Raw genomic sequence first — 19,806 nt, forward strand, 5'->3', positions numbered from 1 at the left:
GATTTATCGCAGTCGCTGCCTCAAAAAGGCTGGCAGTATCATCAAAGACCCACACCATCCTGGCCACACACTCATCTCCCTGCTACCTTCAGGTAGAAGGTACAGGAGCCTGAAGACTGCAACAACCAGGTTCAGGAATAGCTACTTCCCCTCAGCCATCAGGCTATTAAACCTGGCTCGGACAAAACTCTGATTATTAGCAACCACTTTCTGTTATTTGCACCACCAGTTTATTTATTCATGTGTGTATATATTTATATCATGGTATATGGACACATTTATCTGTTTTGTAGTAAATGCCTACTATTTTCTGTGTGCTTAAGCAAAGCAAGAATTTCATTGTCCTATACAGGGACACATGACAATAAACTCACTTGAACTTGAACTAAACCTACGCTGCACTCCCTCAATCATGGCTGATCAATCTTTCCCTCTGAAACCCATTGTCCTGCCTTCTCTCCATAACTCCTGACACCTGTAATAATGAAGAATCTATCTCTGCCTTAAAAAAAATCAAGTGACTTGGCCTCCACAGCCTCCTGCAGCAATGAATCCCACAGATACACCACACTGACTGAAGACATTCCTGCTCATCTCCTTCCTAAAGGAATATCCTTTTATTCTGAGGATGTGGCCTCTGGTCCTAGACTCTCACACACCAGTGGAAACATCCTCTCCCCATCCACTTTACCCAGACCTTTCACTATTTGGCAAGTTTCAATGAGATCCCCCCTCACCATTCTAAACTCCAGCTGTCTGCACAGAAGTATTAGATTTTAACAGCTGACACTTATGTATAATATGTATATTCAAAATTTTAATTAGGTAACTCATGATGTCACATATGAATTAAAACCAAGTAGTTTTCAAAAAGTAGGGACAGCAGGACTAGATATTGAGATATAAAACTTTTATATTGTCAGCTTTGGTGTCTTGGTGGTTATTCTAAACATTAGTTCTTTATGTTTTCATTGTCTGGTGCAAATTTTCCACAGTCTATATTTATTTGAGTGATACCATCACAACATGACCACCTAGACTTAAAACTATGACTCAAGCTATCTGTCGCTGTTTGCCCAGAAATAAAATAAAATTATACACATTTTTTAAATACCTATAAAACAGCTATTACCGTAATTATACCTGGGGCAATCAGTGCCCTCCAAATTTAAATTGCACAAAATTAATATCGGAATCAATTAAATTGACAATGTTGTATAAACTTTTATTTCATCAGATTCATGTCAATGCATTACACAGACACCTTTCATTATCCAAATTTTGATTATCCAGTTTCATTAAGACATGTCAGCCCTGGAGAAATAACCTGGGTCACACTGAATAACACCGCACCCTGATATCAAAAGCAACATGCAACACTTAAAGAAGTTACAACTTGCAATACAATAGAGCCCTAAGTAGATAGAAATGCCATCGTGAAACCAAGCATGTTCAAGAATTTGTTATATAAAAGTTCTGATATTTACACTGCAATAGGGCCCGCAGCCTGATGCTTGTCTTCCAGCAGAAAGAAAGAATGGTGGAGTGTGTAGCATTAAACATGAGTGATGGTGGATGAATGAATCTGGTCTACTGAAACCAGCCATAGTGCAAAAAACATGTACTAATTTAAACATGTCATCTTGCATTAAACTAGCCAGCATCATAAAAGATTATTGTCGAAAGACCTTTGAAGTTGTTACACTACATAACAGGGTTGCCCTGGCTGTTATGGTGGAACCAAGGGTGAAACGTCAAAGGAATTTCTACACAATCAATGAATTTTCCAGAACGAAAATATGCTTTCCCAATTCTAAAATGAGCATCCACCATTTTGCTCAAATTTATGCTGCGGCCACACCCAATATTATTAAAGTGACAGTAACAGGCGACCATTGTCACAGAATGGAATGGTATCAAAGCAAAGTGTTCTGGAATGATCCGATGCATCACAAAGTCCAAACAAAAAGGGTGAAGTCAAAATGTTAAAATAATTATTCATTGGGTACAAATGTATTTGATGTTAAATTCTTAAGCTATTACAGAAGTTATGGACGACCAGTAGCTTCAACTGGGAGATAAATTGGAAGAAATGTACTTTCACCACAATGAGAGAACTAAATTATCGGTTTAAACTTCCAACTTACAAACAACCTACCACAAATGTTGGCAACAACTAAGAATCCAAAAATCAAGTTGTGCTATTCCCAAAAAATGCTCCAGAGACCACAATAGTTAAGAGTTGAAAACTAGTCAATAGCAATAGGATAAAGTTACCAATCGTGTCCTGTTAAATAAAACGGAGTCGCCAGATTGAAGGTGGTGCCAGGTCTAGGATTTGGACAGTTCAGTTGACAGCCAGTCAAGTCCTTCATACAAGCCGTTTCCATTGGAAGCACACGTAGCCTGAACGTACCACTGTCCAAAAACAAAACCACGTTAGACAAAGGACCACGTCAACGTATCTATCAAATTTAGTACAGAAACGGTTCAGAAAATAACAAACGCTCGTGATAGAAATGGATGTTTTCCTAGATTTTACAGGTTAAATTTGACAAATTTAGCGTGGAGTTTGCACGCTCTCGCTGTGACCCCGCGGGCTTCCCCCCCCCCCCCCCCCCCCCCACATGCAATTCTGTAGGTTCGTTAGCCTCTGCAGAATTGCCACTGATATGTAGGGAGTAGATGAGAAAGTGGGATAACATAGAACTGGTGTGAGCAGGTGATCGATGGTCAGTGTGGACTCAGTGGGCTGAAGGGTCTATTTCCATGCTGTATCTTTCAATCTAAATTCAAGTAGATTGCCCATGAATTAGCGGGTCAGCGATCAGGAGCTAGTGTCTGGAAGGGCATCAGAACTTGTTTTTGAGAGATACCACGCGCCCTTCGGCCCACCGAGTCCGCACCGACCAGCGACACCCGCACACCAACCTACACACACGGGGGACAATTTACATTTATACAGAAGCCAATTAACCTACCGACCTGTACATCTTTAGAGACATAGACAATAGGTGCAGGAGTAGGCCATTCGGCCCTTCGAGCCTGCACCGCCATTCAATATGATCATGGCTGATCATCCAACTCAGTATCCTGTACCTGCCTTCTCTCCATACCCCCTGATCCCTTTAACCACAAGGGCCACATCTAACTCCCTCTTAAATATAGCCAATGAACTGGCCTCAACTACCTTCTGTGGCAGAGAGTTCCACAGATTCACCACTCTGTGTGAAAAATGTTTTTCTCATCTCGGTCTTAAAGGATTTCCCCTCTATCCTTAAGCTGTGACCCCTTGTCCTGGACTTCCCCAACATCGGGAACAATTAGAGTGTGGGAGGAAACCGAAGATCTCGGAGAAAACCCACGCAAGTCACGGAGAGAACGTACAAACTCCGTACAGACAGCACCCGGAGTCAGGATCGAACTCGGGTTTCTGGCGCTCTGAGGCAGCAACTCTATCGCTGCGCCACCGTGCCAGCCTGCAGAGTATTGTACTTTCTACAGAGAATCCCCAACTTTCCAGCAAGGATTACTGATTTATGATCAGACGACAATATCTGGAATTATTTTGTGGGAATACAACTTCACAAGCTTTGATATAAAGCTGTATAAGTCAACCTTTTGCCAAGTCTTCAACTACAAGCAGAGCACCCATTTTATATAAACGGATCCACTGAGGAGCTGTGGACAAGTTAAACGCTTTGTGCTCAGAGTGAAATACTTTAAAGAACACAGCTGTTGCCTCACAGCGGCAGAGACCCAGGTTCAATCCTGACCCCGGGTGCTGCCAGTATGGAGTTTGCATGTTCTTCCTGTGACCAAATGGATATTCTCCGGTTTCTTCCCGCATCCAAAATACCTTTGAGTTTGTAGGTTAATTGTCGTCTGTCAATTGCTCCTAGTCTCTCAGGAGTGGATGTGAAGCTGGGATAATATAGAACTAGTGTGAATGAGTGATTAATGAATGGTCAGCGTGGACTCGGTGGGTCGAAGGGTCTGTTTGCATGCTGTATCTCGAAAGCAAACTAAACTAAACCCCAGAACACTAAAGCTAATAAAGTTCTTTAGAACCTGCAAAAATGGACCATAGTTTTGTGGTATGGGAGTTAGATGTGGCCCTTGTGGCTAAAAGGGATCAGGGGGTATGGAGAGAAGGCAGGGATGGGATACTGAGTTGGATGATCAGCCATGATCATATTGAATGGCGGTGCAGGCTCGAAGGGCTGAATGGCCTACTCCTGCGCCTATTTTCTATGTTTCTATGTGAAACATCTTTTAAAAAATTGGCTTATTTTTCATATTCTTTCAACCATTTCTCCAAATAATAGATGCTGTTATCGAATAATACTGAATCACTGGCCCCTTGCTCTGCATCACCAAGAACCAGGCACAGTGGCGCAGCGGTAGAGTTGCTGCCTTACAGCGCTTGCAGCGCCAGAAATCCGGGATCAATCCCGATTACGGGTGCTGCCTGTACGGAGTTTGTACGTTCTCCCCGTGGGTTTTAACCGAGATCCTCAGTTTCCTCCCACACTCCAAAGAAGAGAGGGTTTGTAGGTGAATTGGCTTGGTATAGGTGTAAATTGTCCCTAGTGTGTGTAGGGTAGTGTTAATGTGTGGGGATCGCTGGTCGGCACGGACTCGGTGGGCCGAAAGGCCTGTTTCTGCACTGTATCTCTAAACTAATAAACTAAACTCCTCTTTTTTATTGATGTTAATGGAAAGAATGATGCGTGCGATATACAGCTGGCTATAATGTATAAACTATAATATTGGCCATGTGTCACTGGGAGGGAACAGCTCTTCACTGCTTTCTGTTCCTTTAATCCCTTCTCGTCTTTGTTTCTATAGCCTGTGACTACCCATCTCCCAATCCACCCTCCTTCCCCTCACCTGTATCCAACTATCACTTGCCAGGCCTTGTCATGCCCCCATCCTTCTCATAGTCATAGAGTGATACAGTGTGGAAACAGGCCCTTCGGCCCAACTTGCCAACACCGGCCAACATGTCCCAGCTACACTAGTCCCACCTGCCTGCGTTTGGTCCATATCCCTCCAAACCTGTCCTTTCCATGTACCCGCCTAACTGCTTCTTAAATGTTGGGATAGTCCCAGCCTCAACTACCTCCTCTGGCAGCTTGTTCCGTACACCCACCACCCTTTGTGTGAAAAGGTTACCCCTCAGATTCCTAGTAAATCTTTCCCCCTTCATCTTAAACCCATGTCCTCTAGTCCTCGATTCATCTACTCTGGGCAAGAGACTCCGTGCATTCTGCTCCAGCTTTCTCTCCCCCACTGCAATCAGTCAGAAGAAGGACCCTGACCCGAAACATCGGCTGTCCGTGCTCTCCAGAGATGCGCCTGACCCCACGGAGTTACTCCAGCACTTTGTCATCTAGGCAAGATTCCAACAACAGCAGTTCCCACTGTCCCAAGTGCAATAATACCTGACACATATATCGAATGCCTACATTGTAAACAGTAAAATATGTATGTTAGTGACATTCGGCGGGTTATCAAAGACTCATGATCCTTACAACTTTGTTTTGAAGGTTCTGCAGTCCTAATTTATTTGTGATTTCGGTGACGGACAAGGCATTTGGCAAGTCTTGTTTGTTGGCAAAGACTAGTAAAACGGTATTTCGTAATTCATCTTCTTGAAGCTGGAAATAAAAGGCATTGAGTTAGTTCGGTACGGAAGCACAAGGTGACTAATTGTCCTGGCACGATGCTCAGAGACATCTCCAGAGGAGGAAACCTTCTCACAGCACCAACCTTCTCAGTCATGTTCCGAATCTTACACGTTTCAGCAAGATCACAGCGCCCTTCCACACTCCATGGCACACAGAGCCATTCTGCTGCTATGTGTACAAGATCATGAGCAGAGTAGATAGGGCGATTACCTAAAGCAGGGGAATCAAGCACCAGAGGGCATGGGTTCAAGGTGAGAGGGGAACGATTTAAAAGGAACCAGAGGGGCAACTTTTACCCCCACAGAAGGCAGTGGGCGTATGGAACGTGCTGCCGGAGGAGGTAGTTGAGGCAGGTAGTATAACAGCATTTAAAAGACATTTGGACAGGTACATAGATAGGACTGGTTTAGAGGGATATGGGCCAAATGTGGGCATGTTGGTCGGCATGAGCTGGATGGGCTGAAGGGTCCTTGCCCCAATCCCCGTAAATAAGAAGTCCAAAACTCCCTTGAATTTGTCCAATTGTGCTATCCTTTTCTTACATTTCCTTAAAAAAGAGTTGAGAATTTAACCTGGTTGTTAGACCTATTAGCTTGTAGAATTTCCTCCTTTCTTGAAGGGAACGACAGACTTGGGGCCATTGGCTTCGTCTTTTGCACTATTATTGTTTGTTTTTATGTGTTTATATATATACACACACACATATATATATATACATATACATATATATATATATACATACATACATATATATACATACATACATACATATACATACATATATATATATATGTATATGTATATACACACACACACACACACATACAGTGGCTTGCAAAAATATTCATACCCCTTGAACTTTTCCACATTTTGTCACGTTACAACCACAAACGTAAATGTATTTTATTGGGATTTTATGTGATAGACCAACACAAAGTGGCGCATAATTGTGAAGTGGAAGGAAAACGATACATGGTTTTTAAATTTTTTTACAAATAAAAAACTGAAAAGTGTGGCATGCAAAAGTATTCAGCCCCCATTAAATAAAATCCAGTGCAACTAATTGCCTTCAGAAGTCACCTAATTAGTAATAGAGTCCACTTGTGTGTAATCTAATCTCAGTATAAATACAGCTGTTCTGTGAAGGCCTCAGAGGTTTGTTAGAGAACATTAGTGAACAAACAGCATCATGAAGCCCAAGGAACACACCAGACAGGTCAGGGATAAAGTTGTGGAGAAGTTTAAAGCAGGGTTAGGTTATAAAAAAATATCCCAAGCTTTGAACATCTCACGGAGCACTGTTCAATCCATCATCCGAAAATGGAAAGAGTATGGCACAACTGCAAACCTACCAAGACATGGCCGTCCACCTAAACTGACAGGCCGGGCAAGGAGAGCATTGATCAGAGAAGCAGCCAAGAGGCCCATGGTAACTCTGGAGGAGCTGCAGAGATCCACAGCTCAGGTGGGAGAATCTGTCCACTGGACAACTATTAGTCTGCACTCCACAAATCGGGCCTTTATGGAAAAGTGGCAAGAAGAAAGCCATTGTTGAAAAAAAGCCATAAGAAGTCCCATTTGCAGTTTGCCACAAGCCATGTGGGGGACACAGCAAACATGTGGAGGAAGGTGCTCTGGTCAGATGAGACCAAAATTGAAGTTTTTGGCCTAAATGCAAAACGCTATGTGTGGCGGAAAACTAACACTGCACATCACCCTGAACACACCATCCCCACTGTGAAACATGGTGGTGGCAGCATCATGCTGTGGGGATGCTTTTCTTCAGCAGGGACAGGTAAGCTGGTCAGAGTTGATGGGAAGATGGATGGAGCCAAATACAGGGCAATCTTGGAAGAAAACCTGTTAGAGTCTGCAAAAGACTTGAGACTGGTGCGGAGGTTCACCTTCCAGCAGGACAACGACCCTAAACATACAGCCAGAGCTACAATGGAATGGTTTATATCAAAGCATATTCATGTGTTGGAATGGCCCAGTCAAAGTCCAGACCTAAATCCAATTGAGAATCTCTGGCAAGACTTGAAAATTGCTGTTCACAGACGCTCTCCATCCAATCTGACTGAGCTTGAGCTATTTTGCAAAGAAGAATGGGCAAAAATTTCAGTCTCTAGATGTGCAAAGCTGGTAGAGACATACCCCAAAAGACTTGCAGCTGTAATTGCAGCGAAAGGTGGTTCTACAAAGTATTGACTCAGGGGGGCTGAATACTTTTGCACGCCACACTTTTCAGTTTTTTTATTTGTAAAAAAATTTGAAAACCACGTATCATTTTCCTTCCACTTCACAATTATGCACCACTTTGTGTTGGTCTATCACATAAAATCCCAATAAAATACATTTACGTTTGTGGTTGTAACGTGACAAAATGTGGAAAAGTTCAAGGGGTATGAATACTTTTGCAAGCCACTGTATCTACACACACACACACACGTTGAATTTTGTTCTCGTTTATTATATTGTTTATAGTGTACTATGTTGACATATTGCGTTGTGCTGCTGCAAGTAAGAATGTAATTGTTCTATCTGGGACACATGACAATAAAACACTCTTGACTGTTATATTTGCAGTTTGCTGACAAATAAACATTTGGTGCTTGGCCTTATTCCCATTAGGCCGAATGGAGCAGCTGGGTTTGTACACTCTGGAGTTTAGATTGATGAGAGGGGATCTTATTGAAACATATAAGATTATTAAGGGTATGGACACGCTAGAGGCAGGAAACATGTTCCCGATGTGGGGGGAGTCCAGAACCAGGGGCCACAGTGTAAGAATAAGGGGTAAGCCATTTAGAACCGAGATGAGGAAACACTTTTTGACATAGAGAGTTGTGAGTCTATGGAATTCTTTGCCTCAGAGGGTGGTAGAGGCTGGTTCTCTGGATACTTTCAAGAGAGAGCTAGATAGGGCTCTTGAAGATAGCGGAGTCAGAGGATATGGAGAGAAGGCAGGAACGGGGACTTGTTTGGGGATGATTAGCCATGATCACATTGAATGCTGGCGCTGGCTCGAAGGGCCGAATGGCCTACTCCTGCACCTATTGTCTACTGATATCCCTACAACCGGGATTTAATGCAAGAAGTATTTACTTAAAACCATTCACAAAGTGGCAAGAGTGACAGAAACATACCATTTTATTCAGCTCCTCTGCTGCCTCTTGAATTCTCTCCCGATCATTGCTGTCGACCACAAAGATAAGACCCTGTTGTAAGATAGAAACATTTTGCATTTGAGATTTACTTTGTGGAAAAAACAGGGAATAAGAATTTTTTGCAATCATAATCAGAGAAATGTTGGTGGTTATGAGTTAAAACGCGCGTTCTTTTTTATGGGCGGCACAGCGGTAGAGTTGCTGCCTCACAGCGCATGAGACCTGGGTTAGATCTTAACTACGGGTGCTGTCTGTACGGACTTTGCACGCTCTCCCTGTGACTGCGTGGGTTTCCTCCAGATGTTCCGGTTTCCTCCCACATCCCAAGGATGCGCAGGTTTGTAGGTTAATTGGCTCTCTGCAAATCGTCCCCAGGCTAGTTAGCCTGGACTTCGGTGGGCCATTTTCCACATTGCATCTCTAAACTAAGCTGAACCAAACCATCTCTCTCGTGTACCTACGCGTAACACACAACCCTTCCACAATCCTAAGCACTATGCTGAGCAGAGGTATGCATGTAGACACAAAATGCTGGAGAAACTCAGCGGGAGAGGCAGCATCTATGGAGAGAAGGAACTGCCGATGTTAACGTCACCTATTCCTTCTCTCCATTGATGCTGTCTCACCCGCTGAGTTTCTCCAGCATTTTGTGTCTACCTTCGATTTTACCAGCATCTGCAGTTCTTTCTTAAACAGAGGTGTGCATGCAGTATGTTGCCGCTGTGTTCTGGCCTGTGATGATGTACCTCCGTGTTCTGGAAATAGTGCCTCCACAGAGGACGGATTTTGTCTTGTCCGCCAACATCCCACACAGTAAAACACGTCCTGCTGTACTCCACTGTTTCCACATTGAATCCTTAGAAACAAAGAAAACTATTGAATGAACGAATGAATGTTTTTTGCCCAAGTATTCACATACAAGGAATTTGCCTTGGTGCTCCGCCGCAAGTGACAACATGACATACAGTGACAGTTAGGAATGACACATAAAACATTAAACAACAGAGACAGCAGCAGCGCCGCAGCTTGGCGCCAACCCGGAGCATGCGCTCTTTTTAGGACGGGCACCTACGGAAGTTGAACCGGATGGCATCACCCTGCTGCGGACTTCTGCTGCCTCAAACGTCAGAAGCAGAAGATTAATAATAAAACATTATGGATTAAACATGTGAATTAAATAAAACACCAGAGCATAGACCAGAGGTACACAAAAATGACGGAGTCTCTCCAGCATTTTTGTCTACATTCGATTTTTCCAGCATCTGCAGTTCTTTCTTAAACAGAGCATATACCGATATATGTTCATCATTAGTTGTTCATAAATAAGTGAAATAACACTGTTATGTGCTATTAAAGTTGCCAGGGGTAAACAGGACGAAAAGGTTTGGGAACCCCTAATCTAGGTAAAAAATGACAGCGTCTCAATAACTCTAAAGCCATTATCAGAACATTAACTTCCACACAGCTGGTAGTTTTTACTGATCACACAACTTGCAATAGCTGCACTGAAAGTTTTACTTGCAACCAATTCAAAATAGCTCAGTGGACGGTTATATTATTCCTTTAATAAGCTTACACTGCTTGACGGTTTCTGTGGCAACCGAAGATATTAGTCAGTAAAATAACCCTGCTCAGAATAAAATGTCCTTCCTTTTGGTAAGTGCATCAATCTTGTTAATTTAAAAAAATCTAGAGCAGGGGTTCCCAACCTTTGTCGTCCCTGTTACCCCAGGCAACTTTAATAGCACATAACAATGTTATTTCACTGATTTATGAACAACTAATGATGAACAGATACCGGTATACCAGAACCAAACTATAGATAATAGATAATTTCTGATGCTAAATCAGAATGAGGCACCTAAATCTAGAAATTAGCAAGAAACACGCATAACAGGTCTTGAAGATAGACAAAAATGCTGGAGAAACTCAGCGGGTGAGGCAGCATCTATGGAGTAAAGGAATAGGCGACGTTTTGACCCGAAACATCACCTATTCCTTTGCTCCATAGATGCTGCCTCACCCGCTGAATTTCTCCAGCATTTGGGTCTACCTTCAATTTTTCCAGCATCTGCAGTTAGTTCTTAAACAGATCTTGATGCTGAGTCAATAAGTGGAGCTGGGGGTAAAATATGACGACCTGACAAATGAAGCATTCCTATAATATTCAAGAGAAACCATTCATTAATAGTTTATTGACACTCAGTTTAAACTCACCAATGGTCGGAATAGTTGTTACAACGTCCCCGAGTTTCAACTTGTATAAGATGGTCGTTTTGCCAGCAGCATCCAAACCAACTGGAAGGAAAAACAAGTTACGTTTATTTTACTATTGAAGGAAAGAAAACATACCACTGCAGATGATAACGCTGGGTTTTGGTGTGGCCACAGAGGACCATCAGGGAGACAGGAATGAGGAAATACATGATATATAACGTGAAAAAATGCAACGTCGTTCACTTCAGTAGAAAGATGGTGCCATTGATTTTTAAATGGTGCAAGATTGAAGGCTCTTGTCTGAAGAAGGGTCCTGACCAGAAACATCATTTATTCATGTTCTCCAGGGATGCTGCCTGACTCAGTGAGTTACTCCAGCACTTTGTTTCTTTTTTGTTGTTGTAATCCAGCATCTGCAGTTCCCTGTTTCTATATTCTGAAAGGTGTTATTTAGATGAATCTGGCCTGTTTTGCAAACATTTTAAGTTAAAAAGCAGTGTCCAAAAATGACTGGAATGTAAAAGCAAACAGAATCTATTAGGAGTGCCACAATCTAATGAATTGGTCATCATCAGATTTTATTGCCTTAAACATTCCAGGGCAGAAACTGACTTGCTGACACTGTCAACAGTACAGGTCGATTGCTCTGACAATTCTTCCCTCGTTACACTCAGTCTGAGGAAGGGTCTTCACCCAAAGCATCACCTGTCCATTCCTTCCACAGATGTTGCCTGACCTGCTGAGTTGCTCCAGCATTATGCTCAACATTCCCGCGCCTGCAGTTCCTGTGTCGTCATCTTTTTTGTTGTTGCTGAAATCTTATTTATTGTTTATTGTGCTAAATTAATTTCGTAATCTAACCTTCTTCTGCCCCCAGAATAAAATGAATCAACTTGCTTCCAGGTTTCACTCAGATCAGGAGACTAGTAGATTAACCTCAATGCTGTATTGCAAGTCCTGAGTTTAAGCAAAACTTGGCAAGATCTTCCCAGTCTTTAAATAAACTCACTCTTGCAAAATGCAGCAAAAGTTCAGAGTCAAACAGCACGGAAACAGGCCCTTCATCCCAACTGTTCCACGGTGAACCGTCTATAATAGTCTCACCAGCTGAATTTGGCCCATATCCCTCTAAACCTTTCATGTCCATGTACCTGTCCAAATGTGCTTTAAATGTTGTTATACCTGCCTCAACTACATCCTCTACCAGCTCGCTCCGTATACCCACCACCCCTCTGCGTAGAAAAGTTGCCCCTCAGGTTCCTAATCCCCCCCCCTCACCTTAAACCTATGAACTCCATTACTTGACTCCCGTGCCCTGGGTAAAAAGACTGCATTCTTCACTTGATCCATTCGCCTCATTTTATACACCTCTGTGAGATCACACCTCAGCCACCCGAGCTCTGAGGAAAAAAGTCCTATCCTACCCACCCTCTCCCTGTGACGCAGGCCCTCGAGTCCTGGCAACATCCTCGTAAATCTTCACTGTACTCTTTCCAGCATCGGAAACTCCAAGCCGCTGAGAGTGTTCTCCGTTCCAACGCCGGAGCTCCGATCATCCCGGCGAGAGGGCCTGAAACATCGGGCCGCCCGTAGCGGCGACTACGGAGGGCTCATAGACCCCGACCACGAGTGGACAAAGAGGAAGATGATTTAACTTTGCCTTTCCGCACAGTGGGAAACGTTGATTCTGCTGTGTGGGGGATGTTGATGTTAAATTCTATCGTGTGTTTTCTTTTTATTCGTATGACTGTATAGTAATTCAAATCTCACTGTACCAATTGGTGCATGTGATAATGTCTCATGAGCTTAACAACATCCTGCCCACAGCAGGGCGAGCAAAACTGAACGGAGTACACCAAATGCGGCCTCACTAACCTGTTGCACAACTGTAACGTGATGCGCCAAGTTCTGTACTCATTACCATTACAGGTGACGTGTTAAAATGTGCCCATTCTTTGCAGTTTCAGTGGGTATAAGAACACTGTTGGCAGAACACCAAACTAGTAGCATAAATACAGACAGGAGCGGCAACTAATTCATCGTATCGACTCACAGCCTCCTCGTAAGGTGGTAAGCACACCACACACTGCCCTGACTCCATATGGAATGCATTTCCAGAATTGAACATTCATTTTGCCACACATGGAATGAAACCATTCCCAAAACAGCCCTAAACTTAAATTGAAGATAGCACACATTTTATTTATCTATTATTCCGATGTTGAAACATAGATAATAGGTGCAGGAGGAGGCCATTCGGCCCTTCGAGCCAGCACCGCCATTTATTGTGATCATGGCTGATCGTCCCCTATCAATAACCCGTGCCTGCCTTCTCCCCATATCCCTTGACTCCACTAGCCCCTAGAGCTCTATCTAACTCTCTCTTAAATCCATCCAGTGACTTGGCCTCCACTGCCTTCTGTGGCAGGGAATTCCATAAATTCACAACTCTCTGGGTGAAAAAGTTTTTTCTCACCTCAGTCTTAAATGACCTCCCCTTTAGTCTAAGACTGTGGCCCCTGGTTCTGGACTCGCCCTACATTGGGAACATTGTTCCTGCATCTAGCTTGTCCAGTCCTTTTATTATTTTATATGTTTCTATAAGATACCCCCTCATCCTTCTAAACTCCAGTGAATACAAGCCTAGTCTTTTCAATCTTTCCTCATATGACTTGTTTTAATTGATGGCCTCCCACAGGAAGCTGTACTACATTCTCATGGACAGAGCTAAAGAAACAAGGGCAGGAGAGGCCCCAGCTACAACCTCCACAAACCGGTTGCACCAGTTCACACTGGGCGGGCGCTCTGCTGAGAAGCTTCACTGAGCCGAAACGTCACCTATTCCTTCGCTCCATAGATGCGGCCTCACCCACTAAGTTTCTCCGGCATTTTTGTCCACCCTTGGAAAAGGTTCTGTGTAACAATAGAAGGACTAGGAAATGACGTGTTGGAGGTTATGTGGGAGGAGATCACATGCGCGTGCAGTTTTGCTATTTGCGAAAACAATAAAGTACCAGCTTGTCGCTGCTTATGTGGCAGTTAGCAGAGGAGTAGCAAGGGACAGGGATTTCAGGACATCAATGGAATGCGGTTGAAAGAGCCAGGTGCAGAAGGTGCAGATGAGGAGGCAAAGAGATGCGGCAAACTGGAATAAGCACAGATCAGCATTATAGCGGAAACAGGATAAAAAAAGAGGGAAAATTATAAACTGAAGGTAGACAAAAATGCTGGAGAAACTCAGCGGGTGAGGCAGCATCTATGGAGTAAAGGAATAGGTGACCTTTCGGGTCGAGACCCTTCTTCGGACCCTTTTACCAGCATCTGCAGTTCCTTCTTAAACATCTTGCAAATTAGCAACTTCTCTTTTTTTCTTATTTTCTATTATTTATCCAAGATTATAATCTAAATTCTTATGTTTGCACTTCAGCCATGGGGTTTGTGGAGTTACAAGTGAAATTGGGGTTGCTTGAAGCCAGCCCAGATACACGAGAATTTCCAAGAATCCAGCGGACATATGTTAAACCTGGCAAACATCTACTCCGAGTGTAATGAAAATTCAGATGTTCTCACTCCTACAGACTTTAAATGCTGAAGGTGTCAAAGAATTCTCGAGTGTCTTTAAAGGAGTGAAATCAAATACGCATTGACAGCAAGACAAAAAGGCTAAAATTAGGGTAGATTTAATATAGACATTTAAAAGAGATGGGGAGGAGGGGGGGTGGTGGTTGTGGGGAGGGGAGGGGAATTATGTAGCAGTGCCCCGGGAAGAAGAGATGATTAAGTAAATATGACGGGACACAATCGACCAGAGGTAGAGGTGGACAGAGATCTGAAACACCTTGCCAATCGGGATGATAAAGCAAGGGCAACACATGAAAAGGGTTTGGGTGAATTAGATTGCGAGTCACAGAGTTAGGGGTACAGACTCTGAACATTTCAATAGACAATAGACAATAGGTGCAGGAGTAGGTCATTTGGCCCTTCGAGCCAGCACCGCCATTCAATGTGATCATGGTTGATCATCCCCAATCAGGACCCCGTTCCTGCCTTCTCCCCATATCCCCTGACTCCGCCATTTTTAAGAGCCCTATCTAGCTCTCTCTTGAAAGCATCCAGAGAACCGGCCTCCACCGCCCTCTGAGGCAGAGAATTCCACAGACATTTCCTCACATGGCTGTCCATTTGCATCTCCAACCTCACTTCCGCCTGCACATCTACACATTTGAAATCTCAGCTGAGTCTTTGGCTGCTTTCCACAACATTCCTCAAACCACTGATGTATCGAATCATCCTTGCCTCCACCGTCACCCCAACAGAGTCACCACGCCCTCTTTCGTATTGTCTTCATTCTAGGTTGTCGCATGTTTCGGTAAACAGACACAATCAGCAGCACTCATCGAAGCCGGATATTGAGCAAGACAATTCAGGCAGCATCCGAGCAGCAAGTACCATGTGACATCACCGCTCCCTGAGCAGTATCTGACCAAATCAGCATTTGGCAAAGGCAAGTGCTATTGGAACAGCTCTGCCCAGGACAGGAAGGCTCTGCAGAGAGAACGCACTATGGGACTACAATCACCCCCCTGCAGAACCTATACACCAGGAGGTGCAGATCCAGCAACATAATGAAGGACCCCTACCACCACAGCAACGGACTGTTCCAGCTGCTACGGTCAGGCAAGCACCTCCGCTGTCACACTGTGAAAACAGAGAGGATGAGACGGAGGTCATCAGGACTGTAAACTCTTACCTCACCTGGGAGTAATCTACTGTTGTGTTGTGTCTTTTAATTTTTTTTCTTCTAAAATGTAAATACTGATTCTGTTCTATTCTGTTCTGTAGTTTTGCACAATCCGCAGGCATCGCCACTTTCATTTCACTGCACATCTTGTATGTGCATGTGACAAATAAACTTGACTTGACTTGGCCTTATTGCCATTTGCATTACAAATTGTGGACCATGAATGGTGAACACATAATGTCACAAATGCTCCAATATACAATGACTGACTTGCCTCTCTGACACACGAAGGTGCAAGCTCGGTTCCCACCCCCATAAAGCAGGTGACCGGGTGTTGACTCAATCCACTAAACATTTCCAACATCACGTACTACTGTGAAAGGAATTTCTTTCCAGCTGTTATCAAGCTACTGCACCATCCATTCAACAACTAAAGAGCCTCCTGACCTCATTGGAGCCCCTCGGTCTACCTTTAATTGTACTTTAGGCCCCCCATTCTTCCTCACATGTGACCACAAATATGAAACATTGTGGAATACATATCTTCTAATTCTGAAAGCATTGCTGTCATATGTTGATGGATTGGAGCGGCTGGGCTTGTATACTCTGGAATTTAGGATGAGAGGGTATCTTATTGAAACATACAAGATTTTTAAGGGTTTCGACACGCTAGAGGCAGGAAACATGTTCCTGATGTTGGGGGAGTCCAGAACCAGGGGCCACAGTTTAAGAATAAGGGGTAAGCCATTTAGAACAGAGATGAGGAAACACTTTTTCACACAGAGAGTTTTCTCTCTGCCTTAGAGGGGGGTGGAGGCCGGTTCTCTGGATACCTTCAAGAGCTAGCTAGATAGGGCTCTTACAGATAGCAGAATTATGGCAGGAACAGGGTACTGATTGTGGATGATGAGCCATGATCATATTGAATGGCTCGAAGGGCCGAATGGCCTACTCCTGCACCTATTGTCTATTGTAGGTATGTCGTTTTGTTCTGCATAATTCATATTTGTTTCGAAGCTTATCAAGTTAAATATTTATGCTGTCTATTTAGGGTCAGAGGTCAAATACGACTGGTCACGTGTGTGACTTCACACGGAAGCATTTTTCATAACTCAGTTTTATCTTACAAACTCTTGTGAATTTTAAATAGCTACCAGAATATTCATATCTTTAGCAGACATGCATTATAGTTCTGTAGGAAGGAAAATAGCCATGAATAAGATTAATCTCTTACACAAATCTTTTAATATATTACTCCATGTGACGCCATTTGGTAACGTGTGTGACATTTTGGTGCACTTTCCAAAGAATGGCCCTTTACTGGACTTTATCTTGCACTAAACGTTATTCTTTTTATCTTGTTTCTGTACACTGTGGACAGCTTGGTTGTAATCATGCATAGTCTTTCTGCTGACCGGATAGAACGCAACAAAAAAGCTTCTCACAGTACTTCAGCACAAGTGACAATAAACTAAAGTAAACTTTAAATAGACAAAAGATTCTGGAGGAACTCAGCAGGTGAGGCAGCATCTATGGAGAAAATGAATAGGTGACGTTTCGGGTCGAGACCCTTCTTCAGACTTCTTCAGGCGGACACAGTAGGCTATGTGGGAGAGCTGGGAAGGGGAGGGGGGGAAGGAGGGAGAAACCAAGGACTATCTGAATTTAGAGAAGTCAATGTTCATACCGCTGGGGTGTAAACTACCCAAGCGAAATATGAAGTGCTGTTCCTCCAATTTGCGCTGGGCCTCACTCTGGCCATGGAGGAGGCCCAGGACACAAAGGTCAAATTCGGAATGGGAGGGGCAGTTGAAGTGCTGGGCAACCGGGAGATCAGGTTGGTTTGTACGGACTGGGCGGAGGTGTTGGGTCAAGCGGTCGCCGAACCTACACTTGGTCTCGCCGATGTAGAGAAGGTGACACCTACGACAATGGATGCAGTAAATGAGGTTAGAGGAGGTGCAGGTGAACCTCTGCCTCACCTGGAAAGACTGTTTGGGTCCTTGGATGGAGTCGAGGGGGGAGGTAAAGCGACAAATGTAGCATTTCCTGCGGTTGCAAGGGGAAAGTACCAGGGGAGGGGGTGGTCTGGGTGGGAACGGATGAATTGACCAGGGAGTTACGGAGGGAATGGTCTCTACGGAAAGGAGAAAGGGGAGGAGATGGGAAGATGTGGCCAGTGGTGGGATCCCATTGGAGGTGGCGAAAATGTCGGAGGATTATATGTTGTATGCGACGGCTGATGGGAGGGGGGGATGGGGAGTGAGAGCGGAGCTGCGGGGTATAGAAGAGACCCTGATGAGAGCCTCATCTGTAATAGAAAAGGAGAACCCCCGTTCCCTAAAGAATGAGGACATCTCCAATGCCCTGGTCTGGAACACCTCATCGCTGTCCGGAATACCACTGACACATAGCTATCTTGACTACACTTGTTCCCACCCTGCTTCCTGTAAGGACTCTATCCCCCACTCCCAATTCCTCCGTCTACACCGCATCTGCAGGTAGGGGGGAGGGGAGAGTCGACGGGGTAGTCAGGGAGGGAGGGAGAGTCGGGGCGGGGGGGGAGGTTCAGGTGGAGGGGTAGGGGAGAGTGGGGGCGGGGGTAGGGGAGAGTCGGGGGGGTAGTCATGGAGGGGAGAGTCGGGGCAGGGGGAGGAAGGGGAGGTTCAGGTGGAGTGGTAGGGGAGAGTGAGAGGGTAGTCAGGGTGGGAGGGAAGGGAGAGTCTGGGGGGGTAGGGGAGAGTGAGAGGGTAGTCAGGGAGGGAGGGGGAGGGTGAGGGGGGGCCGTGAGGGGGGAGGGGAGAGTCGGGGGAGGTTCAGGTGGAGGGGGAGAGTCGGGGGGGGGGGTGGGTAGGGGAGGTTCAGGTGGAGGGTGAGGGGTGAGGGGGCAGTCAGGGAGTGAGGGAGGGAGGGGAGAGTCGGGGGGGCCGTGAGGGGGGGGGGGGGGTGTCGCCACCGGGTCCAGGTGGAACCACAGGCGCGCTAGACACCGGGCCCGCGGCAGCTCCCCTCCATCCACTCACCCATGAGTATGCGCATCTGGCGGGAGCCGAAGTACCTCTTGAAGAGGCCGGAGATGCTGAGACCCATGGCTGCCGCCCGACCGACTGTCCGTCCGTCCACCCGCCAGCCAGCCGCGCCACGTCACCCGCCACCGCCAGCGCGCTGATGTCGTCGTCGCCGCCCCAAACGCGCTGACGTCAGGCCGCCGCCACATACGCGCTGACGTCAAGCCGCCGTCGTCGCCACAAGCGCGCTGACGTCAAGCCGCCGTCGCCACAAGCGCGCTGACTACAAGCCGTCGTCGCCACAAGCGCGCTGACTACAAGCCGCCGCCGCTGCCAACGCGCTGACGTCAAACCGCCGTCGTCGCCACTAGCGCGCTGACGTCAGGCCGCGACCGCCGTCAGATGAGGGCGTCAGCACACCTGGAGCCACAGGTGTCACAGGTATGTATACCTTCCATTTACCAGCATCTGCGGTTCTTTCTTAAATGTTACGGGTGAGCACTTATTGAGCTGACTACGTGTGTTTTCATTTACTTAGTGAAATGAATAACTCATTAATAATTTATAAAATAAAGTCCGCATAAATAATAAATTATTTCACCAAATAAGTAATATTTAGTGACAATATCAAGATTCAAGATAGATTTAATTGTCACATGTGCCAGATGGCACAGTGAAATGAAATTCCCATACAGCCATACAATAAAAATAAAGAACACAACACACTATAGAATTTGTCATAAAACATCCCCACACAGCAGAATCAAAGTTCCCCACTGTGTGGGAAGGCACCAAAGTCAGTCTCTTCCTCCACTGTTCCCCGTGGTCAGGGCCTCCTCAAGCCCTCCGCAGTTGCAGTTACGGGCGGCCCGATGTCCAGGACCGCTCGCCGGGGTGATACAAGTCCGACGTCGGGGCTGCGGGACGTCCTTCAGCGGCGTGGACACAGAGTCAGCCCCCTCCTACCGGAGTCGGCGGCT

The 19,806-nt window shown here is 45.2% G+C and overlaps 1 protein-coding gene across 1 annotated transcript; it reads right to left on the reverse strand.

Moving 5' to 3' along the window:
• Nucleotides 1-1,199: 1,199 nt before the first annotated feature.
• arf4 (ADP ribosylation factor 4) lies at nucleotides 1,200-19,010 on the reverse strand. Its single transcript, XM_033036591.1, has 6 exons — nucleotides 18,842-19,010; nucleotides 11,078-11,158; nucleotides 9,607-9,716; nucleotides 8,840-8,911; nucleotides 5,538-5,663; nucleotides 1,200-2,418 (listed from the first exon to the last, which is right to left on the reverse strand). The coding sequence occupies exons 1-6, from the start codon at nucleotides 18,906-18,908 to the stop codon at nucleotides 2,332-2,334; spliced, it is 543 nt and encodes a 180-aa protein (XP_032892482.1). The 5' UTR covers nucleotides 18,909-19,010; the 3' UTR covers nucleotides 1,200-2,331.
• Nucleotides 19,011-19,806: the final 796 nt, after the last annotated feature.

This window comes from Amblyraja radiata, chromosome 18, assembly GCF_010909765.2.
Source record: "Amblyraja radiata isolate CabotCenter1 chromosome 18, sAmbRad1.1.pri, whole genome shotgun sequence".
Classification (NCBI taxonomy): domain Eukaryota; kingdom Metazoa; phylum Chordata; class Chondrichthyes; order Rajiformes; family Rajidae; genus Amblyraja; species Amblyraja radiata.